The 26,849-nt window shown below is 58.0% G+C and overlaps 2 protein-coding genes across 3 annotated transcripts in view; one reads left to right on the top strand and one right to left on the bottom strand.

Moving 5' to 3' along the window:
- The window catches only part of PAOX (polyamine oxidase), a 40,430-nt gene that overhangs the window by 3,245 nt on the left and 10,336 nt on the right, over positions 1–26,849 (bottom strand). The window contains exons 1-3 of one of the 2 annotated variants that reach the window (XM_075934674.2): positions 4,326–4,529; positions 2,709–3,198; positions 1,996–2,195 (exon numbers count right to left, since the gene is read on the bottom strand). In XM_075934674.2, coding sequence (XP_075790789.2) covers positions 1,996–2,195; positions 2,709–3,198; positions 4,326–4,488 — 853 coding nt within the window. In that variant the 5' untranslated portion in view covers positions 4,489–4,529. Of the gene's footprint in view, positions 1–1,995; positions 2,196–2,708; positions 3,199–4,325; positions 4,530–26,849 lie in introns of those variants that run through there. The other variant, XM_075934675.2, reaches the window with a different exon arrangement.
- Positions 11,692–12,861, top strand: DEPP1 (DEPP autophagy regulator 1). The gene is made up of 2 exons (XM_089780332.1): positions 11,692–11,775; positions 12,182–12,861. The coding sequence occupies exons 1-2, from the start codon at positions 11,692–11,694 to the stop codon at positions 12,821–12,823; spliced, it is 726 nt and encodes a 241-aa protein (XP_089636458.1). The 3' UTR covers positions 12,824–12,861.

The raw sequence follows: 26,849 nt of genomic DNA, 5'->3' as shown, positions 1-26,849 counted from the left end.
AGCGCTAAAGGAGGGGTTCTTTGCTGCAGAGAGCTGGGGGAGCGCAGCTGCGATGGGGAGAGGGGTCCTCAGCCCTGCACGCCCACAGCTGAGACAGAGCATCCTCCCACAGAGCAGGTGGAAACACTTTTACACAGCACCGAGCACCAGGCCTGCCCCACAGCCAGCAGCCTCCCAGAGCCGCAAACACGGCCAGGCCCTCGATCCGGACGGGCGGCTGCGACACCTTGTTCTTCATGAACCACCTGGGCTTCTCGCATGGCATGAGCACCCCCCGGTGCTACAGTCGCAGCCTCACCCCCTGCCAGAGCCCGCGGTCGCCACGGGGAGGCTGAGGCAAGGCAGAGGGGCCGGCACCCCTTTGTGTTGGCGCTGGCCGAGTGTCACGCCCACCCAATTCCCCCGGAAGCCAGTTCTGTGTGCGGTCCGTTGGCCGGGAGCACTCCGTCCCTGCGCTGCCCAGCTGCTCCTCGGGGGCCAGCACCGCCCCGGCTGTATCAGACCACAGCTGGCGAGGCAGGTGTGGCTGCAGAGCCCCAAGGCACATTTGGTGGGGGCTGATACAACAGGCAGCTTATCAGCACAGGGCATGGGCCCTGGCAGGGGCTGCTGCAGCCCACAGCTGGAGTCCACTATCACCCGTGAGGGTCAGGCCCGGAAGGCAGGATCCAGCTGGCAGAGATGGACAGTGCAGGAGCCCTCCAAAAGCGAGGCTATCTATCTCCAGGGGCAGCCGTGTCTCCGCCCCCCTGCTCGCTGGGTCTCTGGGCTGGGGGCTGCACCGGAGCGCCCAGTCTGCCCCCAGCCCAGGCGGGAACCCGCTGGGGGGTTACTGACTGGATTCGCCCAGCATCAGGGCGGGGATCTGGTGCCCTTCCCATGGGAAGCCTCCCGAGTCTGACTGCCTGGAAGGCTTTTCCCTCAGCCCCCAAGGGCTGACCCCAATTATCCTGCCATCCCCCTCTCCCCCTACTGGGCCTGGGTACTGGGATGCCCTCAGGCCCTGCCCAGCCTGTGCAATTTGCTTGGCTGGAAGGGACCCTCTGGCATGAGCCCTTTGGCTTCTTCAGGAGGCAGAGATGCCCACAAGGGGCTTTCCCCCCTGGCTTTAGACACTGGAGGTTTGGGCCTGCCTGGTACCTGAGCTCCCTCCTCCTTGGCATAATGCCCAGCAATGGGGTTTCACCAGGGCTCAGGCTGGGAGGAGGGGCAATGCCACCCTGATGCCCCCAGGCAGAGCTGCCCTTCCCGTGAGCAGCAGACAGGAAGGGCAGGGCCGGGCCCAGCCAGCCCACGGAGCAGCGTCCGGTTCCCCTGCCTCCCAGGGAGGCGCGAGGCGTGTCACCTAGCGCAGTGTTTCCCAAAGTGTGGTCCACGGCCCAGTACCGGTCCTTAGGAAAAAAAATACCGGTCCTCAGAAAAATTGTCACGCATGATTCTTGGGAGAGCCGGCCGCCGCGGCATCTCTGCCAGGCATGCTGCCAGGCGGTGGGGCTAGATCCGGCGGAGGCGAGGACCCAGGGAGGAGGCCGGGTGCACCGACGCAGAACGCCCGGCGCTGGATGCAGCCGGGATTGGGGCCAGAAGGGGGGCGGAACAACCCGCTGGACAGGTAGGGCCAGCGACACGTCCCGGGGCAGGTGCAGCCTGCAGTTTCACCCATGAACGCAGGCACAACTGGGGGAGAGGACACGGGGCTACTCACCCAACCTCCAGGGCCCATACGAGCCGAGACACCGGGAAGGCCTAAGAGAGACCTTCTAACCTTACCGGTCCCAAATGGGGGTGTAGTAGATACCTTGGGGTTGGGAAACTGCCAAGGGCAGTCAACCGGGCCGCTCCTGTTGGCACTGGGCGCTTTGGGAGGACCAGAAACAATGTCTTTGTATATTCATAATTTGCTTAATGAATATGCAAATAAATGCGCCAGGTCCTCCAAAAAGCTTGTGAACGGGTTTACTGGTCCCCAGGATCAAAAGATTGGGAACCACTGACCTAGCGGCACCGTGACGACGACGTGATCTGCTAGGAACCTCTCGCCGTCCTCACACTCCACCTGGACCGGGAACGGCCGCCCCTCGTGGCCCTCCTCCTGGTAGGAGCCGCCCCAGCGAACCGCCCTCACTGGCTTGTGGAACATCACGCTCCCCTCGGGCAGGGAGCGCAGCAGGCAGTCCGGGAGGCCTCCGTAGCCACTGCAGGAGAGAAAGGGCCCAGCGCCAGGACATCAGCCCAGGGCTCGCTGGGGTCCACGGCCTCCTCCCCGAGCTCAGACAGACCCACCCACGAGGCCCACTGCCTCCCAACCAGGAGAGGCCCTGACCAGCGCCCAAACTTGGGCCTTAATTTCCCCCTGTCTTCCCCAGAGCTGTCTGGCTCCGTGGGGGGAGCCTGACCCCCGTTCCCTCCCTCCCCGGCTGCTCCAGCTGGCCTGGGCGAGCGAAGGGCTGCTGGGTTCCCTCTGTGCGGGGCACACAGCGGGCTGCTGCCGGCGGGACCAGCACAGAGCTGGCGAGGGCGGGTGCAGCTGACAAAGCCCCAAAGTACCAGTTCGGTGGGTATGGCTGCAGCAGGCACAAGGTGGGCAGTGCAGGGTGCAGCTGGGCATGGACGGCTCTCCCACCCTGCCGGACTCTGCTGCGGAGGAGCAGCCGCCGTGCCAGGTCGCCCTCGAAGCCTGCCAGCCCCGGGTGGGCCCACTCACTCACCCAGGGAAGGTGCAGTCCAGGCCGGGGAGCATGGTGTACTCCCCAAAGGGCCCCAGCGCCACGAGGTCCATGCTGTGGGTCCCGCTCACGCAGCACTCCAGCTTGAAGCACGTGTTAAGGACGGCCAGCGTCAGCCGCTTGGCATCGGCATCGCCCCTCCACTGCTCCAGCTGCCGGGCGATCTCCGTCCGCAGATACTCGCCCACGCTGGGCACGGGGGCCGGCGGCGCGTGCAGGAACTCGCGTGACTGGTCCAGCAGGGTGGCGAACAGCGTCTGCGCCTCTTCCACCAGCTCCGGGCTGAGGACGCGCCCCGCGCTGGAGTAGAACACGGCAGGCAGGTTGGGGTGGCCGCCCACCTCCACCTGCTGGTTCTCCTCCGACAAGGCCTCCTCGGGCAGCAGGCCGTACTCGGATGCCAGCCGGAAGACGGGGTTGGCCTGGGAGGGCCCGTGGATCCAGTGGGCGCCCATCTCCACCACTTCGCTCCCTAGGCGGCAGGGGGACATTGCACAGCTCATGGGCACTGCCAGGCGGGCCCAGCGTCCGGCCTCTGACAGACCCACAGGAGCAGCCGGGGGATGGTCTGCCCCCCACAGCTGCACTCGCTGGTCAGCAGCAGGCACAGGCCGGCTGGGAAGGGCTAAGACGCGGCCAGAGGGTTGTTCTCACTAGTCAGAATATGGGGGCAGAGGGTCACCCACTGAGCACAGAGACACCCAGGGAGAATCCTGTCCCCCCGGGACAGGCGCTGGGATGCAACCAAGAGGGAGCTGTATGCCACGGGGACACTGCCCCCAGCCTGGCACAGCCGCCCCCAGCCTGCTGCCCCCAGCTGGGTACAGCCGCCTGCGGCCCTCCAAGTTGGGCACAGGCCCCCCCAGCTTCGCACAGCCCCACCCAACCTGCTGTGCCCCAACAGGGTACACCCACCTCCAGCTGGGCACAGACCCCCCCCAGCCTGCTGCCCCCCAGCTAGGCACAGACCCCCCCCAGCTTGGCACAGACCTCTCAGCCTGGCACAAACACCGCAGCTTGGCACAGACCCCTCCAGCATGCCACCCCCCCCAGCTAGGCACAGACCCTCCCAGCTTGGCACAGACCCACCCAACCTGCTGCCCCCCATCTTGGCACAGCCCCCCCCCCAGTTAGGCACAGCCCCCCCCCCCAGTTAGGCACAGCCCCCCCAGCCTGCTGCCCCCCAGCCTGGCACAGCCGCCTGCGGCCCTCCAAGTTGGGCACAGACCCCCCAGCTTCGCACAGCCCCACCCAACCTGCTGTGCCCCAACTGGGCACATCCTGCCTCCAGCTGGGCACAGACCCCCCCCCCCACTGGGCACACAGACCCCCCCCAGCTGGGCACTGCCCCCCCAGCCTGCTGCCCCCCCGCTAGGCACAGACCCCCCCCAGCTGGGCACAGCCCCCCAGCCTGCTGCCCCCCCCCGCTAGGCACAGACCCCCCCCAGCTGGGCACAGACCCCCCCAGCCTGCTGCCCCCCCCCGCTAGGCACAGACCCCCCCCCGTTAGGCACTGCCCCACTCAACCTGCTGTCCCCCCGCTAGGCACAGCCCCCCCCAACCAGGCAGAGCCCCTGCCCCGTGGGGCGCGGCCGGTACCGTATTGCTGCGAGCAGACGCGCCCCCCGGCCCGGCCCGTGGCCTCCAGCAGGCGCACGTGGGGCAAGGCCCGGGAGCCGCAGAGCCGCTGGGCAGCGCCCAGCCCCGCCAGCCCCGCGCCCACCACCAGCACCCGGGGCCGGGCCCCGCCGGCCTCCTCCATCCCGGCGCGCTGGGCTCCGCTCCGCCCGCCCCTCCGCCCCCGGGAGCCCGCCCCGCCCCCGGCCCCGCTCCGCCCCGCACGGCAGCGAGCGGTGATGCCCGGTTCCCAGCGCTCAGCGGGGCCCCACGTGCTGCCTCTGCCCGGGGCCTGGCCCCCGGGCTGTGCCGACCCCCCCCCTTCCCCGCCGTCGCCTTTTCGCTGGGACCGAGCAAGAAAGAACCAATGTCAAGTCCCTCCAAGGGCGAGCGCAGCGTGTCTGCCCAGAGCCTGGGAGGCTAAGAAAGGCCTGGCCAGGCAACGCTGTCCCGAACAGCTCGGCCGGGGACGGGCTCGCCCCGACAGCGCCAGCGAATTGTCGCCCCGGCTGGCACTGCCTCCTGGCCAAGGGGAGCGAGCCGCCCGCCCAGCCGGGCTAGGGAGGCTGGATGGGGGGCACACACAGATGGCACGCGGCCGGTGATTCTGCGTGGGGCCACACCTTTCCCAGGCTGCTCCCACCGTGCCCAGCCAGCGCCGCCGGCGGGAGTCTGGGTCTCCCCTCGAGGTCTGCTCGCAGCCCGTGCCCAAGGGGGTGACCGACTGCCCCCATGATCAGCAAGGGTACAGACGAGGAGGGCACACAACCAGCCTGCAAGGCCGGGCTGGGAAGCTACCCGCAGAGGGGGGCAGCCCGGCACCACCCCAGCTTATCCCAAGGGACCCCAGTCCCCCACCAACCAAGCCCAAATACCACAGCTGCATGGAGACCACCTGTCAACGGCTTGGCTGGGAGCAGAGGTCCTACCCCGTCCTGCTGAGCAGCAGTGTATGCACTGCCAGACCGACCCCCCTGCTGACAGCCAGCGTGGTAGGGCTGGGCCTTGTCAGACTAGGCTTGGCAAAGGGCTCAGGCCACTGTGGGTTTTGCACAGGTGATGCTGTGTGGGGGGAAGCATCTCAGCTCCCAATCAGCAAGTTTTAACCTTTGGTGGAGGCGTTGGGATCCGGGGCAGCTGCGCCACCATGCGCCACCAGGGGATGCCACAAACTGGGACCCGAGAGGCCAGGGATTGGTGGGTGGCACCAGTATGAACAGTGCTAAGACAGAAAACCCAAAGGCGCATTTTCCGTTTGAGTCTGCAATGCTCCTTGCGATCAGCTGGAGAACAGAAAACCACCCCCGCCCTGCACATCTTTGTTTCACTGAAAACTCCTTTGGGAGGGAAAAGTCACCACACCCCACGGCTCTTCCTGGCCTCCCGGACCCTCCTGGCAGGGGGCCCTGAGGGAGCAATGGCCAAGATGCCTGGATGGCATCTTGGGCCCCTGAATGCAGAACACCCCCCCACCAGCCTGAAGGAGGGGTCAGGCCCAGACAGGAAGCCCTGACACAATCTGTACTTGCCCCCTTGGACTAAACCCAGCGCAAGGGCTTCAGAAACCCAGTGAGGGAGCCCCCCCCCCCCCCAAGGTGATTCCTTCCCTTTCTGCTGGATCTGGGTCCGACACGGCAAACCCCCGCACTTCCTGCTGGCCGGCCCGAGAATTGGAACTAACCCCGCGCTGCTAGGGAGCCGCTTCTGAGAAATGCCCGAGTGACCTAGCGCCGCACAGAGCCACTCGCTGCCGGGAATCGGGATTTCCCAGCTCAGAACGAAACCCAGACCTGCCCGTCCCAGAACGCATCCTGTACTCTCCCGTAGGCGGGGTCAGCAAGAAGGAGCATGTGACCGCTAGCCGTGGGCGAGAGGGCATGCACGCGTGTGTGCATGCTGGCGGGAGCGGGTGTGCGCTGGGAATTTGCTGGGGGGTTCACGCGGGTGTGCGCCAAGTGTGACTGTGTGCACACAGCTTATGGGGCAGGCAGGCGGCGTGCATTTGTGAAGTTACTGCGTACAGGTGCGGGAGTGCGTGCCGGCAGGCGTGTGTGCGCCGATGGGAGTGTGTGCACGTGGGCCTGGGTGCACGTGCTGCTGTGGCTGGCTGCGTTTGTGGAGAAGGGGTCCCCCGACAGCTGCAGGGAGCCGGGTTCAGGGATTTTACTTTCCTTGCCAAAAGAGGAGTCCACCAACCAGCCAATGCTGGCGTCAGACGCTTCCCTGGGGAGACCCCGTTTGCTGGCAGAGGCACGTTTCTGCTCCTGTTTGCACAGCGCCAGGACACACCAGCTGCTCCGGTGACATGTGGCTGGCAGGGCATTGGGCTGAGGAGCTGTGCTCCAGGTGCCGCTGGGTCAGGCTGGTTCCTGGGGCCGGGGAGGGGCTGCATGCTTCCAGGCGGGGAGCCGGGGAAGTCACCCTTGTCATGCCAGGGCTCTTTGGAAGAACAGGCACGTGCAAACTCCCTCAACGCATGGGCCCTTCTTGGGAGAGCAGCTCCGTGCTGGGCCCTTCTGCTTTGTACTGCGGGGCGGCCCTGGCGCGGGGCACCCAGGGGTGCAAAGCTCAGCCACGGGGCCTGTGAGGGGTGAGACGGCGGGTGGTGGGGCAGGAGGAGGCCACAGAGTCTGCTGGATCCTCTGCCTGCAGACAGGGTAACTGGGGAGGCTGCTCTAAGTCTTGCTGGCTGGGTTTCCCCCTGCAGCAGGCCCAGATCGGGGAGCAGTGGGGGGCGGGGCTGTGGAGTGTCCCCTGGTTCTGAGAGGGGCTAGTGTCATGCCGGGGGGGGGATGCTGTAACGACCCCTGTGCTGCAGCTTGCAGTGCTCCCCCGGCCTATTCGCACTGGGCTGGGTTGAATGAACCTGCTCCAATGAACCCGTGGAGGGCCAGGCCGGGACTGTGTCGCTGCTGGGGCTCCCACACCGCTGAGCTAGGCAGATGGCGTGTGACGTCAAGTCTTGGGTGGGTTCCGGTGCCTTCCCGGAAGAGAGCTTTGCTCAGGAGGGAAAGAAAAGCAGAAGCCACCGACTTTCTATTGCGGGATCCCACTGCCAAGGGAGGGCAGGTCCCGGGACCAGAAGCCGCTGCCTTGCCCTTTAGTTACAGAGAAACGTTCGGCTCTGTTTTAACGCCTCGCGGTGTCTGTCTGGGCTTGTGCAGCGACACGAGTGCCTGCTCTGTCACACACGACCCATCTGATCCAGATAGACACACGTGCACGCTGATAGGGACATGGAGGGAGCATATACACACATACACATACACATGGGATGAGTGCACACCCGCCTACCAAGGGAGCATGTACACACACACACACACACACACACACACACACACACACACGGAATGCATGCATACGCACAGAGTACAACATGCACGCAAAGGGAGTACATATACATGTGTATACAGACACGGGGAGTCCACGTGTGTTTGTGCACACAGAAGGAATACACATGCATGTGTGTACACACACAACGCACACACACACTGAGGCATAATTCACACCCATTTGAGTGCACGTGCACGCACACAGACAGGAATACACCCACATCCGCACACACGGGGACCGCACAGGTGTGCACACACACACACACACACATGTCTGTCAGTTTGACCCGTCAGTTCCAGAACCAGCTAAGGCCTCTCTGGGAGCCGAGCGAGACTCCACCACCCCCTGCACCTGGGCCATGGCTGGCCAAACGGCTGTCCTGGCAGCCAGCCACGCAGCTTCCCTTGAGCCCGCACATCCCGCCAGCATGGGCGCGAGGCAGGGCTAGCCAGGCCGGGCTGTGTGTCAGAGACTCCGCGCTGTAGGGGGGGCCACAGAGCCTCCCCGCACACGGAGCATCTCCTCAGCCTGGCCCTTGCTCCCCTGGGCAGCCCCAGCCGGCCCCCGGCCCAGCGCGTGTCTCCGGCTGAGGGGCTTCACCCGGCGACTGCTCCACCGGGTGCCACGGTGCTGCGCCCCGAAGAGAGGGGGCACGATCCTGTTCCACTGGGGCCTGAGATTTCCGGCTGCCCCCCGTTGGCTGTTACCATGGCAGCCAGGCCGCGGAGCCGAGCAGTGCACCCCCCCCCCATGCCAGCCCTGGCTGCTCCTGGGCACGCGCCTGGCGGTGATAACGGGCCCGGGGCGGCTGCGCCCATCCTGCGCTCCAGGAGAGCAGACGTGGTGGAGCCCGTCCTCCCTCAGCCCCTCGGGCAGCGGCCAGTCCTGCCTCCTGGGGCACAAGGAGCCGGCCCCTCTGGGGTCAGGGCCACCTCGCCCCACGTGTCCGGCAGGGCCTGGGCGCTGTCCCAAGCTGCCGGTCTGCTCCCCCCGGCCCTGCCCCAGCTCTGCTTATTGCTGTCAGGCTCAGTCCATGGCCTCACGGTCCCATCCCTCCCCGGCTCCCCACGCCGTGGGTCCTGGAACAGGCAGCAGCATGAGGGAGGGAGGGGGCAGGTTAGCAGCTGGGGGAGGCAGGGCTCCGGGCCTGCAGGGGCCTGTCTGTGCCACGGGCCTCTGCTTTACAGCGGGGACCCTCGGCCGCGCTACCTGCCCCCACAGGGCCCAAGGGCCTGCCCTGACACAGAGCTATTCCCAAGGCCCTGTGTGGCCCAGGCAGCCCTTATGCAGATGCAGGGAGTGGGAGGCAGCCACCTCTGGGGTGGAACGCAGCTAGGGCAGGCGGTGAAGAATAACGTAGCCGGTTGAAACTGCAGTGGGCATTTTGGGCGGGGCTCTGTTGCAACGGGGCTGGGGGGCGTGGGGGTAACGCCCCTGCCGAATGCCAGGGGAGCTTCACTGGCCATAAGGGCTCCTCACCGGCTCAAGGGCAGCCCCTCCCTCAGCACAGAGCCCAGGAGCTGCATGCTGGCCCCTGGCCCCGCGGGGAGTCTCCACATCTCCGGCTCAGGGCAGCGGAGGTGGATTCTTTCCTTCTCCTGCGGGCCTGGCCAGCGCAGACAGGAATAGCCTGAGCGGAGGGGAAGCTGGAGGGCCGGCCGGCCAGCCGCTACGTGCTCATCAGCAGGACCGCGGCTCCGCAGAGGAAGGGCGCCCCCCGGCCCGCTCCACCTGCAGCTCCACATGCTCTTGGCTGGGCCGGAGCCGCATCAGCGGGGTCACGGCCCGCCCGGAGAGCAGCTGCACGCGGCCCAAGTCACGTAGAGCCGGCAGCGTAGGGAGTGAGCCACAGGGAGAAGCACCTGCACCCCAAAGCGGCCAGGCCCTGGGGCCCTGCGGCCTCCAGCCTCTGAGCCAGCCCCGCACTGAGCTGGGAGCAGCTGGCAAGCGCCCGTCTCTGCCACACCAACGGGACACGCCAAGGGGACACGCATCTAGCCCCCGGCCGCTGGGGGTCAGCCCTTTGTGCTGCTGCGCTGCCCCATGCCTGGGCCAGGCCGGGCCCATGAGGAGCCCCAGGGCAGGCGGCTCTCGCTCACTCCTAGGGCAGGGATTTTGTGCTGCATTTCGGCAGCTGCGGCTCTGGGAACTCCTTCCCGCTGGCACGCTCTTGGCTCCCGGGGCCCTGTTCTGGGGATAGGTGCCTGAGCTGGGAACCAGCCCCTGCTGGGCACCAGCCCAGGGCGCTTCCGGCACCCTCCCCCTCGGCTCCCTGGCTGCCCGAATGGAGAGGGCCCTGCCGAAAGCCGGCAGCCCCCAGCCCCACTACGACCTGCGGCTCCCTGCACCCAGACCTTCAGCCCTGCCCTCTGCGGCCACTTCAGTAGGAGCTGCCCCCGGGGAGGGCGTGGCCGGGGAAGTCCAGCTGCTGTGCCCTTCCCTCCTCTTAGTAGACAGGGGAGCTGTGAGCACCGGGCTGGCTAGGTAGCCCTATAACATCCCCACAGGAGGGGATCGGGCCCTGGAGAGAGGGTCCCCAAATAGTACCAGCCCCTTGTCCTCCACTACTGCCAGCTGGTATAATGCTCAAAGCGCCATTGATGCTAATGGAGGGATGCCCATTGACGCAGTGGAAATCCAGCCCATTGACTTCAAAGCAGCGCTGCCCATTGGCACCAGACAGGATCGGGTCCGTTTGAGTCCCCGGGCTCCACCCCAGATTGGCATCGCCTGGGGTTTTATTCCACCTGCACATTAAAAGGGCGACTCTCCCATTGGCGTTTTTAGCTCTGACATTGCAGAGCAGTTCGGAAACGTGGTCCCGTTCCTCTTCTTTTCACCCCCTGGTCCCAGAACCGACTGGGCTCCGAAGCCCGAGCCAAGATCCTGGGGCCAGCGCCGTACATGGGCGCTCCTAGCTCTTGGTATTTCATCCCTCCAAACACTGGGCGATTTCTCCAGTATTTGTGACAAGGGAAACTTGGCGCGTTAGCCACTGCAAACCCAGCTTTGCTCAAAACGGGCCGTTCCAGGCTAGGCGCTTTGCAACATCTGAGCAGATTTCCAGCCACTAACGTGCTCTGGGGTGCAGCCTTTTCAGTGCTGCTGTGATTATTTCGGTCGTCTCTTGCCACTCTGCAAAAATAGATTTCCAGTGGGGTTTTTCCATAGCGCACTCCAAAAACGCCAGGGCCTCAGGACCGGCTGTGCCCAAAAGCAGCAAACCCCCCTCCCGGATTTGCATGGAGTGAAGACTCCTTATAAAATCCACAATAAGAGAATCCGCTGGGATATTAATCTGAAAGATAAACAGTTGCTGAAAGGTCACTGAAATCACCCCAGCCCCTCCCTCTGCTCGCCTGTGTTTTTCCTCTGAGTACACCGTGCCCTCTGCCTTCCTGAGTTTGCCTTGTTCACTGCCGCTTCTATTTTAGGAAGCTGCTGGCAGTGAGTTATAGCCGCAGGCAGGAAAGGATAAATTCAGGCGCAGGGAGCAAGGCTGTTCAGTAACATCCTAGCCCGGATTCAATACAGGATCCAGTAGGCAATCTACGGGGCCGTGAGCCGACGGGGTTCGAAAGAAAGCTCTCTGTCCCAGCAAGCAGAGTCGCTGGTAGGATCTCAATCCCTAGGAAGACAGCCACTTCCCACACACAAGGTAAGAGGCTAAGGCGCTATCTCCGGAAAATCCGGGCTGTGCGGTCAGTGCTTTGTATCCACACAGCTCAGCCGGGGAAGCTGGCTTGATCCAGCGTGGATCAGAAACGAAGGCATTTTGGAGCAGGGGTCCAAAAGAAAACAGATCCCCCAGCTATCTGGGCCCAGCTGTCACTCTACAGGGCCCTTCTGCAGCCTGGGAACGCGCCCTTCTTCCTCCGGCCTCCCGGGCGCGTACAGTCAAGGGGCCGCTTGAGACTGAAAGGAGGAGCTGAAATTCCCCGATTTCTTATGCATTGGCTCTGTGTCCCAGAGTGCTGCTTGGGTCTGGGACTACCGGAGCATTTCAGCCCCGGCCATGATGATGCACGCCAACCCGGCAGCTGGCGTGTGCGGGGGCAGTCCCACACAAGGCCAGCCGTCTGTGCACTGGCGTGGCGGGGTAAGCCAACCTAGCCACATCAGGCCTGGGCATGATTGACCAGGAGGCTGGGGGACTCAGGCCTGGGCGTTTTGCTGGCTCGAGGAACGATTGCGGAGCAGTTCTCCAGCGCGTGCTCCGCGGCGGGTCGGAGTCGATCCACGATGCTCCCTTCTGGCGTGGGGTTTACGGCTCTCCCCGGTGTCAGACTCGCTCCAGATCAGGGCATGCAGGCCAAAGCCTGCTCTCCGGGCGGTAACCCGGAGGAAGCGGAATGAGTCTGCATTTACACGGAGGGGTGGGAACGGAGACAAGCTGAACCGATGCAACCGATGCTCGGACAATGACCGGCCAAGCGCCTCGTTCTCTCTCCCTGTCTTTGCAGTACAAGCGCCAGGCAGCTGATCGCCGGGACTCGCGGGCCTAGATCGGCGCGACGGGGGAGATGTTGTGTGTGGGGAGCAGCCCCGCGCGGGCCGAAGAACCCCTGGCAGGGCTGGAGGAGTATGTCCGGTCCATTAGCCAGCTGGCCCAGCCTTGCTCGCTGTCCGGCGCCCTGCCTTGTCCGTGCCAGGGCAGCCAGGCCAAGCCATACAGGTTCCAGCGGGCCCGGGGGAAAGCTCCCCGGAGCGGGGTCGCCCCTCTCGGCCCCGAGAAGGAGCAGGGTAACGCTCCGTCCCTGCAGGACATCACGGCCCAGTTCAACGGGCAGCACAGCCCCCCGGAGCTCACCGCCGGCGCCGACCCGCTAGCCTGGCTCTTCGGACTCTCAGCAGTCAAGGAGCCGAGCCCGGGCCTGCGGAGACGGGTGTGCCCTGTGCCCCGCTGCTCCCCGACGGCCACCGACGCAGGCGGATCAGAGGTCGCCCCGCAGAGCGCCCCGGGGAACCCCGGTGCCACCGCCGGCCACAGCGGCGCAGCCCACAAGCCGAGCGGCCCGGCCCCACCTCTGGAGCGGAGATGCCGCTGGCAGCGATCCCGCAGGCGGCCGGCTCTCCCCGGCTGCGCCGCGAGGGGCAGGCCCGGCCGAGCCCAGAGCGCCCGCCTGCCCGTCATCTATGAACTGTGAGGGACTCTAATAAAGCGCGTTGAAAAGGGGGCACCGTGCGGCTGTTCTGTGGGCTCATTGCCCTGTGCCCAGTCTCTCCTCTCCGCACCGTGCCCGGACGCGGCACTGCCCCCGGCCCCAACACTGCACTGAACTGCTCCCGGCCCCTCATCCCCTCCCCCGCCTCGACGCGGCACTGCCCCCGGCCCCGACACTGCACTGCACTGCTCCCGTGTCAGCCGACGGTCAGGGCAGTGTGTGCGTGTGTGTTACACCCACGTCTTCAACTGCTGAGACACAAAGTCTCGTTGCAGTGGGCAGCCTAGGAGGCTGGAGGGCGCCCCGAAAAATAGTTTAACGTCTGTGACTTTACTGCTAGGACCGGGGTCCCGTCGCAGAAGGCAGCCAACAGGCTCTCAGACGCCCCGAGTTTATAGGAAGAGCTTATTACACCTTAGATTTCAGCTGCTAGAATTCGTAATTCCTTCGCAGCGGGCAGCCTTGGGGAAAGACTGAAAGGTGCCCCAGTGGATTCTGCCACCTGGGTGTGACACAAATCCAAACGCCCAAGCTCTCCCTATATCTGTCCCTAAGACCGGCCGAAGTTCTTTTAAATTGTGCTTGGTTCTGTTACAGCAACTGAAGGAGTCAGGTTAAAGCTTAAACAGTTACAGGTTTATTAAAGAAGCTTATAAATCATATGGTTGCAATGGCTATTGCTCTATTTCTTAACTACTAGCAAACTATAGATCTTAAAAATGGTTACAAAGAAGATAAAGATAGAAAAATAGAAATAATGGTACCAAGTAACAGCTTACTCTTTCTATGTGTACACTTAAGACAGAGGATCACATCCAGGTACAATTTTTACCCCCTTCTGTGCCTCTCGACTCCAGCATGTCAGGCCAGGACCGGTCCCTCAATTCCTAGGAAAGACGAAAATACGAGGTGGGCGTCCCCATAGCACCTCGGGAGGTCAAACACCTAACCCGACCAGCAGGTAAAGGGTAGAATGACACTCAAAAGAGAGTGTGCTGCTCTACCACCTTTATACTCATGGGGTCTCGTATTTCTCTTTCTTATCTGTCATGCCAAATGAGGCTGGTCTGTCTTTTGTGAGACCAGTTCTTACAAGGGAGTTGTGAACTTAATTTACACTTGTAAGAGCGATAACTAAATTGGAATTACTGGGGATTCTTTTCTCAGTGGGAAATTCCTCTCCCAGGGACTGTGTGTGTGTTCGAATCAACATGGGTGCCAGCCGGGGCAGTTCTCGCAGGCTCGAGGCCAGCTTATTGACTTAATCGCTCTCTCTCCACATATCTGTTTTTTCAGCTTCTCAGGATCAGATGAGCCAGCATAGACTATGCTGATTTTACTGCTCCTTCTCTGCCCTGTATGCTTCAGAGAGGCAAATAAGATGGATGATATGGGGGGTTGGTCTGTCTGGCTACATCCCGGCCCCTCATCCCCTCCCCCGCCCGGACGTGGCACTGCCCCCGGCCCTGACACTGCACTGCACTGCTCCCGGCCCCTCATCCCCTCCCCCGCTCCGACGCGGCACTGTCCCCGGCCCCGACACTGCACTGCACTGCTCCCAGCCCCTCATCCCCTCCCCCGCCCCGACGCGGCACTGTCCCCGGCCCTGACACTGCACTGCACTGCTCCCGGCCCCTCATCCCCTCCCCCGCCCCGACGCGGCACTGCCCCCGGCCCTGACACTGCACTGCACTGCTCCCAGCCCCTCATCCCCTCCCCCGCCCCGACGCGGCACTGCCCCCGGCCCTGACACTGCACTGCACTGCTCCCGGCCCCTCATCCCCTCCCCCACCCCGACGCGGCACTGCCCCCGGCCCTGACACTGCACTGCACTGCTCCCGGCCCCTCATCCCCTCCCCCACCCCGACGCGGCACTGCCCCCGGCCCTGACACTGCACTGCACTGCTCCCGGCCCCTCATCCCCTCCCCCGCCCCGACGCGGCACTGCCCCCGGCCCCTCATCCCCTCCCCCACCCTGATGCTGCACTGCAGCCTGGCCTCTCCTCCCTTGGCCCCGCAGGCGGGAGGGTGGGGGCTCGGCGGGACTCTAGAGTTTGCACTGGGGGGGGAGGAACGGCCTGCAGGAGAGAGGCCTGCAGACAGTGGACACAGTCCCTGGAGAAGCCCCCTGCTGCCTCCAGAACTAGGCTTTAAACCCAGACCTCTCTGTGCTATAGCCCTGGCCACTAGAGGGCGTCACCATTCCCCGTCCCCCTCTCCCCTGCCCCGGAGCTGGCCTAGCAGCCGAGCGGGTGACAGTGGGCGAGTGTCCCTGTGCTGGAGTGCCAAAGAGCCGGCACAACCCCCCACCATGAGGAGACTCCCCAGCCCCCGACAGCACTGGTAGCGTCTGGAGGGAGGCCCCACAGATACAGCCGCTAACATGACACCGTCACACACACGCGTGGGGCACTTGCGTGTTCAATGGTTTCCATCCGTTACCACCTACGCCGCAGCCGGCGACAGAAACGTTGAACCCTCGACACCGCCGCGTGCTGTGATCTTAGACCCACCCGGGTGGATTCAGCGATTTTCCTGGCATCTGGCAAACCCATCCACAAACCAGCCAGACCAGTCAAATAGCAGCCAAGTAGTAACCCTACCCAGGGCTGTGTGAGCCACCCGGGGGGCAGAAAGTCCTTTGAGAGGAGGGGTTGAGTTTCTAGCAGCTGGGTTTGTGCCGAGTTAGAGCGGAACGGAACATGTCAACGTTCCGCGCCAAAGACAATTTCTCCCCCCCTGAAACTTTTCTGCTTTGGGTGGGTCGAAGTGTTTCCTTTCGACCTTGGCTTTTTTCACCTGTTCGATGTGGTGACAGAGCTGCAGGGCCCTGCACTGGATCAGTAATAAAGAGCCAGGCCTGCATTGGAACGTCTTTTTGAGAAGGGACAATGTCCCAACAAGAGGAGGCGACAATCTCAGAACACCCGCCCCCCAAAAAACCCCACACAATTTCCTGCCACGCTGGGGCATGCTGGACGAGTGCAATACCTGCGTGGTATTATCACTGCTGGAGTTGGGGAGACAGTCGATGCTTTGTGAACATTCGAACCGCCTGTCTGCCAGCATGTGTTTTCCCTGCGGGTGTCCCAAACAACACCCACCATTCCTAGCTGGGACACCCGACTTGACCCCCATTCCTGCTCCCATGGTGCCTGGAAGAGGGTTAACACTTCAGTTTGCACCCAAGTTAGAGCAGCTGATATCTCTCTGATACGCCCCCTTGGGGTTGGGGAAATCAACTGGGCGTTGTCAAATCTGGAGCAGGCTCCATTTGGGAGGGCCCGCTGGATCTGGGCAGGGGTGCTCGGGGAAGGCCATTGGCCGTTCTAAAGCTCTCAGAGGGTTGTGGGCCGCTACCCTCCATTTGCTTGTTTGGCCACCTGCCTCAAGGGCACTGAGCTGCAGTTATCAACAGAGGCCGGTCCTGCAGCTGGTCAGTTTCCTCTGCATGTTGCACAGGCTATTTTAGGCTGAGCAGGCCGGGCCGTGTCAACAAGGATGCAGCTGGGCAGGAAGTACACAGCAGCTGGCTCAGCACTCTGTGAGCTCCTGGCTGGGGACTTACATCCACAGGGCATGTGCCAGCCAGCTGGCACTCCGAGACAGGCACCGGCTAAGCTCGCACTCCTTTATCCCACGCCCGTGGGTCAGGCAAGGCCCTGGGGGCAGATTCAGCCACGTGGGGCGGGGCAGCGCGAGCAATTGGCTTGCCAAGTGCCTGGCACGCTACATGGCTTTGTTTCCCTCCATGGCTGCCGTGCTGGCAGCAGGGAGGGGCCAGCTGTGTCCTTGGCCCATCTGTCAGGAGCACCAGAAGTCCGACAGGCATGCTATGCAATCACACACTAGCCCATGGAGCCCAGGCTGCTAGACCTAGAGCGCACTCTGGCCCAGCGGCACACGGACTGTCTGCCCCACTGCGCAGTGGAAGCCTCCCAGCCCAGCAGCCCCTGCACAACGTCTGCAACAAACTAAAGATGTGTGAAAATCTCATCTAGAAACCGACGGGAAGTGATGCAGAACTCTAGGAGCGTCTCCACTGGGATGTGTCTATCCCTGCAGAATACCGCTCACCCGGCTGGACACACAATACCCACACCCACTTCTCAGCTTACTAGAGGATTTACCCGGCATTGCTCAGGGTCCTTAACTCAAATACGTTTTGTTTTGCTTCATTTAAATCAGAGCTCTGAGCTGGGAGTGGGGAGGAGGGGTTCAGGAGGCAGGCCGCCCTGGGGAGAAAGGACAACTCCAGCCGTCTCTCACTGCAGCAGCGCGGGGCCAAATGAGAAGGCTCAGCAGTCATGGTCAGGGGAGCGGTGTAGGGACAGACAGACAGACACACAAATATACAATAGATAGCTGTTCCTTTCTCTGGCCCAATGGGGTTATTGGTGTCCTGCTCCCCATCTCTGGTCCTTTGCTGCCTCCTGTGGCCATTCCACAGTATCACTCCCTTGCCATTTCATGAGACACAATTCCATTCCAGACACGTCCCATTGTGCTGGCACAACCAAATCCTGATTTTGCTTTAAGTTATACAAGGAAGCTGCCTACTGAATTTGGTGGTCTTGGCTCTTATCGTGTCGGAGGAGTTCTTGAACAAACAGGCTCGTAGACACACAAACTTTCTCATCTATATAATAGATCAGTACCAAGGGGTTCGTTATGGGCAGTACCAAATCAACCCCACAACCATAGCTTCCTGTACTGGTGCACATGTACCCACCCCAAATTAGCCATGACATGAGTCAAGAGTGCTCTCTTCTTTGGCTATGTCTAGACTGCAGGCTTCTTTCGAAAGAGGCTCTTTCGAAAGCATCTTTCGAAAGAGCCTCTTTCGAAAGATCGCGTCTAGACTGCAGGCGGATCTTTCGAAAGAGAAATCCGCTTTTTCGAAAGAGAGCACCCAGCGAGTCTGGATGCTCTCTTTCGAAGACGGCCTCTTTACATTGAAGAACGCCTTCCTTCGAAAGAGGAACTTTCGAAGGAAGGCGTTCTTCCTCGTGAAACGAGGTTTACCGCCATCGAAAGAAAAGCCGCGTTCTTTCGAAATAATTTCGAAAGAACGCGGCTTGAGTCTGGACGCAGGGGAAGTTTTTTCGGGAAAAGGCTACTTTTCCCGAAAAAACCCCTGAGTCTGGACACGGCCTTTGAGAGAACAAGAATCTCCTAGCGTGTGAATATCTAAGCAACATGATAGCAGCTTTCAAGTATCCAAAAAGGTGTTACAAGAAGGAGGAAGGACCACTTAGAAATCGTGACCATAGCATACTTGTGGTGAGAAAAATACCCCAGCAGCTCATCACTGTGATATTTAATTTGAGAAAAGAGAACTACACAAAAATGAGGTGGTTAGTTAAACAGAAAGTAAAAGGCCCAGAACCAAAAGTAAAATCCCTGGAAGCTGCCTGGACACTTTTCAAAGACACCACAAGAGAGGCTCAATTTAAACGTATGCCCCCAAATTAAAAAACACGGTAAGAGAACCAAAAAACTGCCACCGTGAAAAAGAGAAAAAAAGGCATCGTTTGCAAAGTGGAAGTTTGTGAGGAAAATAGAAAGGAACATACATTCTGTTAAATCAAGTATAAACATATTATTAGGAAGGCTAAAGAGGAATTTGAAGAGCAGCTAGCCAAAACCTCAAAAAGTAACAGCGAAACATTTCTTAAGTGCATCAGAAGCAAGAAAACTACTAACCAGCTATTGGGGTCCCTGCATGATCGAGATACTAAGAGAGCATTCAAGAATGACAAGGTCATTGCAGAGAAACTAAAATAATTCTTTGCATTGCTCTTTGCGGTGGGGGACGGGAGGGAGGTTCCCAAACCTACGCCATTCTTTTTAGATGACAGATCTGAGGAACTGCCCCAGGTTGAGGGATCATTAGAGGAGGTTTTGGAACAAATTGATAAGCTAAACACTAACAAGTCACTGGGACCAGCTGGCATTCACCCAAGAGTTCTGAAAGAACGCGTGTGTGATTGAAGAACTACCGGCTGTGCTTTGTAACCTATCCTTTAAATCAGCTTTTGTATCAAATAAGTGGAAGATAGCTAATGTGATGCCAATTTTTAAAATTGGCTCTAGATCCTGGCAATCTAATGTCAGTACCGGGCAAATTGGCTGAAACTAAAGAACAGAATTGTCAGACAGAGAAATGAACATAATTTGTTGGGGAAAAGTCAACATGGCTTCTGTAAAGGGAAATAATGCCTCGCTAATCTACTAGGCTGCGTCTAGACTGGCATGATTTTCTGGAAACGCTTTTAACGGAAAAGTTTTCCGTTAAAAGCATTTTCGGAACAGAGCGTCTTGATTGGCAAGGACACTTTTCCGCAAAAGCACTTTTTGTGGAAAAGCGTCCGTGCCAATCTAGACGCGCTTTTCCGTAAAAAAGCCCCGATCACCATTTTCACGATCGGGGCTTTTTTGCGGAAAACAAATCTGAGCTGTCTACACTGGCCCTTTGCGCAAAAGGGACTTTTGCCTGAATGAGAGCAGAATAGTATTTCCACAAGAAGCACTGATTTCTTATAGCTTTTGCGGAAATTCAAGCGGCCAGTGTAGACAGCTGGCAAGTTTTTCTGGAAAAGCGGCTGATTTTCCAGAAAAACTGTCCAGTCTAGACACAGCCCTAGAGTTCTTTGAGGGGGTCAACAAGCATGTGGACAAGGGGGAACCAATGGAAATGTCGCATTTAAGATTTCCAGAAAGCCTTTGACAAGGTCTCTCACCAAAAGCTCTTAGCAAAGTAAGCCACCATGAGTTAAGAGGGAAGGTTCTCTCATGGATTGATAACTAGGCAAAAGACAGGAAACAAAGGGTGGGAATAAAAGAGGTAGCTAGTGGTGTCCCACAGCTGCCTGTACTAGGACCAGTCCTACTCAGCATATTCATAAATGATCTGGAGAAAGGGGTAAACAGCGAGGTGACAAATTTTGCAGATGAGACTATGGACCAAGTTATGGTTACGGACCAAGCTCAAGATGGTGAAGTCCAAAGCAGATGGCGAAGAGCTTCAAACGGAGCTCACAAAACTAGGTGACTGGGCAACCAAGTGACAGATTAATTTTAATGTGGATAAATGCAAAGTACAGCCGGTCCCCGAGTTGCGAGCACGACCATTCGCAGTTATGACCAAAGCTGTCGTAAATGGCAGACCCCGAGTTACGCACCCGATCCGTGCGTACAAACAGCACGGTCGCATGTAACTCTATGGGCTCCGACTTGCGAACAAACCAATTTACGACCAATTGCTTGGTCCATAACCGGTTCGTAAGTCGGGAAGAGGCTGTAATGCCTATTGGAAAACATCATCCTAGTTATACGTGTACAATGATAATGACTAAATTAGCTGATACCACTCAAGAGAAAGCTCTTGGGGTCCTTGTCGAGAGTTCTCTGAAAACACACCCTCGGGGTGCAGCGGCAGTCAAGAAACCAAGCAGAACTTTAGGGCTGTGTCTATACTGGCACGTTATTCCGGGAAAATCAGCCGCTTTTCCGGAAAAACTTGCCAGCTGTCTACACTGGCCGCTTAAATTTCCAGAAAAGCACTGACGATCTAATGTAAAATCATCAGTGCTTTTCCAGAAAAACTATGCTGCTCCCATTCGGGCACAAGTCTTTTTCTGGAAAACTGTTCCGGAAAAGGGCCAGTGTAGACAGCACAGTAGAGTTTTCCGCAAAAAAGCCCTGATTGCGAAAATGGCAATCGGGGCTTTTTTGCGGAAAAGTGCGTCTAGATTGGCCACGGACGCTTTTCCGGAAAAAGTGCTTTTCCGGAAAAGCGTCCTGCCAATCTAGATGTGCTTTTCCAAAAATGCTTTTAACGGAAAACTTTTCCATTAAAAGCATTTCCGGAAAATCATGCCAGAGTAGACGTAGCCTAGGAGTCATGAAACAGGGCTAGAGAATGAGAGAGAATATCTTATTGCCTCTGCATAAGTCCATGGGACGCCCACCTCTGGAAAGCTGCACGCAGATGTGAGTGCTTCATCTCAAAAAAGATCTATTAGCATGGGAAAAAGTTCAGAGAAAGGCAATGAAAGGAGTTTGGAACGGCTGCAATATGCGGAGAGAGAAAGAAAACGGATAAGATATAAGAACTTAAGTAGGGTGACCATATTTCCCCAGGCCAAATATGGGGCACCAAGACGGGGCTGCAGGTGCTTGGGGCTTCAGCCCTGCAGGGGAGGGGCAGTGCTCGGGGGTGGAACCACCAACGTTCAGGGCTCCTGCCTTACAGTGGGGGAGAGGAGCTGCTGGCGCCCACAGGCTCTAGAGGCTAGAGCTCTGAGTACCAGCGGCTCCCTGCCCACTGCAGGGAAATATAGAACAATGTGCCCATTAAAAAAAAAAAAATTCGGGACTCTGGGAACAGGCTTAAATATAGGACTGTCCCTGTAAAAACGGGATGGATGGTTACCCTAAACATGAGAACATAAGAGCGGCCAGACTGGGTTAGACAAAAGGTCCAAGTAGCCCAGGGTCCTGTCTTCTGGAGGGAGTGAACAGAGCAAGGAATTATCACATGATCCCTCTCTTGTCACCCAGTCTCTGACAGAGGCGAGGGACACCCTTCCTACCCATCCTGGCTAATAAGTATTGATGGATCCATCTTCCATGAATTTGTCTAGTTCTTTTTTGAATTCTGGTAAAGTCCTAGTTTTCACAACATCCTTTGGCAAGGAGTTCCACAGGTTGTCTGTGCACTGCGTGAAGAAAAATATCCTTTGTTTGTTTTAAACTTGCTACCTATTATTTCATTTGGTGACTCCTAGTTCTTATGTTATGAGAGCAAGCAAATAACATTTCCTTATTCATTTTGACCATACCTGTCATGATTTTATAGACCTCTATCATATCCCCCCTTAGTTTCCTCTTTTCTAAGCTGAAAAGTCCCAGTTTTTTAATCTCTCTTCATAAGGCACCCATTCCAAACCTGCAATTATTGTTGCCCGTTTCTAAATGTTTTCCAATGCCAAGACATCTTTTTTTTGCGACGAGGCAACCACATCTGTATGCAGTATTCAAGATGTGGATGTACCATGGATTGATATAGAGGCAATAAGATACGGAAGCAATAAGAATATTGTATAGGGGCAATAAGATAAGACAGAGATCTGTAAAATCATGACCGGTATGTAGAAAGTAAATAAGGCAAAGTTATTTACTTGCTCCCATCAGGGCCAGTCCTAACCAATTACCCCCATAGGGTAGCCAGATGGTTTAAAAACATACCAGACAAATATTTTGTCAAGGAATAAAAAGGGGGCCAGGGAGGAACCAGGGAAACCTGGGGGGAGGATTCAGGAGGTTGAGCTGAAATGCAGTCGCAGCCTGCCCCTAAGACCAGCTGTGGCTCCCAGAACACAAGAACCAGGACTCACCAAATGAAATTAATAGCAGATTTGAAACAAACCAAAGGAAGTTTTTCTTCACTCAGCACACAGTCAACCTGTGGAACTCCTTGCCAGAGGATGTTGTGAAAACCAGGAGTTTAACAGGGTTAAAAAAAAAACTAGATCAATTCATGGAGGTTGGGTCTATTAATGGCTGTTAGCCAGGATGGGTAGGAATGGTGTCCCTAGCCTCTGTTTCTCTGGAAGTGGGTGACAGGGGAGGGATCATGTGATGTTTACCTGTTGTGTTCCCTCCCTCTGGGGCATCTGGTATTGGCTACAGTTGTCAGACAGGAACTGTGCTGGATGGACCTTTGATCTGACCCTGTGTGGCCAGTCTTATGTTGTTATACGTCTAGTAATCTATTACAGAAGGTGTGGGGGAGGGGAGCAAGAAATTCAGGGACATTATTGCACTTGCAATTACAATTTATTTTAAAAGTCCCAGACACACAAAGTCTTTTGGAGAAAAGCATGCCAGGAAGGATCTAATCAGGGAAAGAAAGATCTTGTCTGAAAAGCTTGTACGAACTAGCTCTGATTTTGGTGAATTGTTTGAACTATGTACAGTTGCATCAGACGTTGGCCTACTAACTATGTTATTATAAACAGGAAGCATGCAATTGCTTCCTTAAGCAAAAGAATTGACACCAATTAAACAGTGTGATAAGCACTGTACAAAGTATGCTTTGTGAGGACCATTCAAAAACTCATAATCTACTGATCATTATTGTCCTGATAAGATATTATGTAGCAAGACTGTACACAAAGTTGTAGGATTCTGCTGTATGGAATCAATTCTACTGACTCTACTAAAACATGTTCCAAGTCTGGGAAGCGGCCAGAAACCAATTCTTTGGAAATAAAAGAGAAACTGATGCCTCAGCCAGGTGTCAACAAAATCAATTGTCTCATGCCTTGTTTAAATTGCTGCTTCTGGGCAGGAAAGAGGATGTGGGAAAACGTCTACCTCTTGACAAACAACTTGGAATGGGGTGGGGGTGAAGGGTGGCAGCAAACTTTCTAGGCATGACCAAGTCTGTGTTAGTCCCAGAAAACCTATAAAGTTTGCTTACTAGAGAAGTGTCTATTATTTTTTTGAAAATTATGGTTGGAACTCATCTGAGTGTCTACGTTTACCTCCTTTCACCTTATCAATAACTCTCATTCTGTTTTCTTGTATAATAAATCTTTAGGTAATTTATTAGACCACTGGCTAGAAGTCTTACCTTTGGTGTGAGATCTAAAGTGGAACGGACCTGGGGTAAGTGGCTGGTCCTTCGGGCAGCAAGTCACCTGGTTTCTGTTGTGATCCGTGGTCTAAAGGGCCATCTGTCGCAAAGGACTGGAGAACACCAGAGGACTGCCTGTGACTCCATGCTTAGGTTGGCTTAGCCCCCGAGGAATTTACGCTTGCTCATTGGTGGGCAAAATCTAAGTTGAGGACTCGCAACCATTTTGAGTTTTGTGCCCTGAGACTGAAGAACCTGCCATGACTCCAGGCAGTGTGCCAGGCTGCACACAGGGATGGGGACGGAGGGAAACGGAGGCACCGTGCTGTTAGGTGAGTTGCCCCAGGCCTCCCAGTGCAGCAGGGAGCCAACCCCAGCGCTCTAGACTAGGAGCTGATGGTCCAGTTCCCTAGGCCTGTGGGTGAAGACAAGTCACCCAAAGGAGATCTATGGGCTGTGGGCAGGTAGTGCCCCTCTCATGCTGCCTGGTTGCGCAGCAGCTGTGTATCGTCTGGCTCACAGTGGGCACCATGGAGGCTGAGCACAATGACTCGATGGCGGGGGGGGGGAGGAGGAAAACCCAACTCACGCCCCCCCTCCATGTTACCCTGCTTAGGAGTAAGACGATGAACGTTGGGAACCGAAAGCGGGGAGCACACGAACCCCCTCGGGGCGTCCGTGGCTCTCAGCCAGACGGGCTGACAGGGCAGGGATAAAGGCAAGGCGCGCAGTTGTGTAAGCCACCACAGAACGCCTGGTGATAAAGTCTAATCTCTGGCTAACAAGCGTGACATGAGACTCTGAGTCGCTGTCACTGCCCTTTGATGGTTCACCTGCCCTTGTTTTCCCTGCCACGCTCTCCACTCGCTGGGGGCTCGGCCAAGCAGGAAGCAGGAAGTGAAATTCACACACTAGGGTGTTTTGTTCCTTTGGGAGCAGCGAACCGGAGAGCATCCAATGGAGCACGTGCTGGGAGCTCCGGGGATGCTCTGAGGATCGGCCTGTGCCCGCCGCTCACCTGCCCTGAGAGTGAGGCCTGCTGAGGCCTGGGGGCAGGACTTGTGCTGCCAGAGATGGGGGGGAGGTGGGGAGATGCCCCGAGCAAAGCCAGGAGAGGTTTTTTCAGGCTAGGGACAGGTAGCAGGAAGGTGCCTCACAGCCCTGCATGCAGTGTCCCAGTCGGGGATGTGCAGACTGCTACAGACTCTCTGGGTGCCCTTGGGCTAGTCACTTTGCCCCTCAGATCCCCGACTGCCCCCCTCCCAGGGTAGGCACATTCATGGCTGTGTGAGGCACTCAGGTGCCAAGGGGTGAGTTGCAGGTTATACGCAGTGACCTTGTGGGACAAGCAGCTGCTGCTGCCCACATGCACAAGCCTGTGCCCGTTGCACAATGGCGAGGCACAGTGACTCGCTGGGAACTTCCCACCGCTGTCTCCTGCACGGCCAGTGACCTCTGCTCCCCACCACTCACCCCAGTGCCCCTGCATGGCAGTAACTGTTTCTCTTTCACAGGAACTGCGGCGGCACCCAAGAAGCGCATGAAGGCAAGGGCTGAGCACATGCCTCATTGGGCAAGACGGCTCCTCCCAGCCAGCTTCCCTTCCTCGGCAGAGGAGCCCAACCCAGCTCCCACGTGGGAGGGAAAAGCAAGCTGCAGCTGCCAGCCCTTAGACTCTGGCTGCCCGGAGGTTAGACGTTGGCCACTGGTCCTTCGGACGTGTCTACACTGCAAACTTGTCTACGCTACGTACTTAGCCACGGCAACCTAGAATCTTAGAACTGGAAGGGACCTTGTGAGGTCATCGAGTCCCGACCCCTGTCCTCAAGGCAGGACCACGTACCATCTAGAGCATCCCTGACGGGTGATTGTCCAACCTGTTCTTAACACTCTCCAGTGATGGAGATTCCACAACCTCCCTAGGCAATTTATTCCAGTGCTTATCCACCCTGACAAAGTTTTTCCTAATGTCCAACCTTGCTGCAATTGAAGCCCATTGCTTCTTGTCCTGTCTTCAGAGGCCAAGGAGAATAATTTTTCTCCCTCCTCCTTGTAACACCCTTTTAGATACCCCCACCCTGTCAACTCTTACTTATTTATAGAATCCTAGAGCACTAGAACTGGAAGGGACCTCGAGAGGTCATCAAGGCCAGTCTCCTGCCCTCATGCCAGGACCAACCCCCATCTAGATCATCCCTGACATATACCTGTCTAGCCTACTCTTAAATATCTCCAGTGATGAAGCTTCTACAACCCCCCTGGGCATTTTATTCCAGTGTTTAACCACCCTGACTGGTAGGAAGTTTTTCCTAATGTCCAACCTAAACCTCCCTTACTGCAATTTACACCCATTGTCCTATCCTCAGAGGTCAAAGAGAATCATTTTTCTCCCTCCTCCTTGTAACACCCTTTTTGGTACTTGAAAATCTCTGTCCTGTCCCCTCTCAGTCTTCTCTTTTCCAAACTCAACAAGCCCAGTTCTTTCAACCTTCCCTCACAGCTCATGTTCTCCAGATCTTTGTTGTTGCTGCTGCTCTTCTCTAGACCTTCTCCAATTGGTCCCCATCTTTCCTGAAATGTGGCGCCCAGGACTGGACCCGAATCCCCAACTGAGGCCTAATCAGTGCAGAATGGAGTGGAAGAATGACTTCTCGTTTCTTCCTTAACGCAGCCCACAATGATGTTTGCTTGTTTTACAGCCATGTCACTCTGCTGACTCATGGTTAACTTGCGGTCTACTTCAACCCCTAGGTCCCTTTCCTCAGAACTCCCTGATAGACAGTTGCTTCCCATTCCGTATGTGAGAAAGTGATGCATGATGTGGCTGCAATGAGGTGCATAGGAGTAATTGGGGTCAGCTTGTCTGCTGGCCGCTGCCTCCCTGGCACACTGGCATGTCTCCCATCATTTCTGCACTGTCCAGATTGCACGAACTCGATTTCTCCATGCCCTCCATCTCCGACAGAAGCAGGGATCCTGCGCGGCTCTGCCCTGCTGTCATGCACGGTCTCAGTGCAAACCCGGGAGCTTGCGCAGCTCTGCCCTGTTGTCATGCACGGTCTCAGTGCAAACCCGGGAGCTTGCGCGGCTCTGCCCTGTTGTCATGCACGGTCTCAGTGCAAACCCGGGAGCTTGCGCGGCTCTGCCCTGTTGTCATGCACGGTCTCAGTGCAAACCCGGGAGCTTGCGTGGCTCTGCCCTGCTGTCATGCATGGTCTCAGTGCAAACCCGGGATCCTGCGCGGCTCTGCCCTGCTGTCATGCACGGTCTCAGTGCAAACCCGGGAGCTTGCGCGGCTCTGCCCTGTTGTCATGCACGGTCTCAGTGCAAACCCGGGTGCACGATCCCGCAGTGTTTGCAGAA

This window comes from Pelodiscus sinensis, chromosome 8, assembly GCF_052426305.1.
Source record: "Pelodiscus sinensis isolate ZL-2025 chromosome 8, ASM5242630v1, whole genome shotgun sequence".
Taxonomy (NCBI): Eukaryota; Metazoa; Chordata; order Testudines; family Trionychidae; genus Pelodiscus; species Pelodiscus sinensis.
This window is presented reverse-complemented; position numbering and strand designations above follow the sequence as displayed.

Excerpts from the sequence above, each read along its gene's own strand:
- DEPP1 (XM_089780332.1), top strand. The coding sequence starts at position 11,692 with ATGATGATGCACGCCAACCCGGCAGCTGGCGTGTGCGGGGGCAGTCCC. Across the intron at positions 11,776-12,181 it reads CTGTGCACTGGCGTGGCGGG|ATCGGCGCGACGGGGGAGAT; the intron begins GTAAGCCAACCT and ends TCGCGGGCCTAG.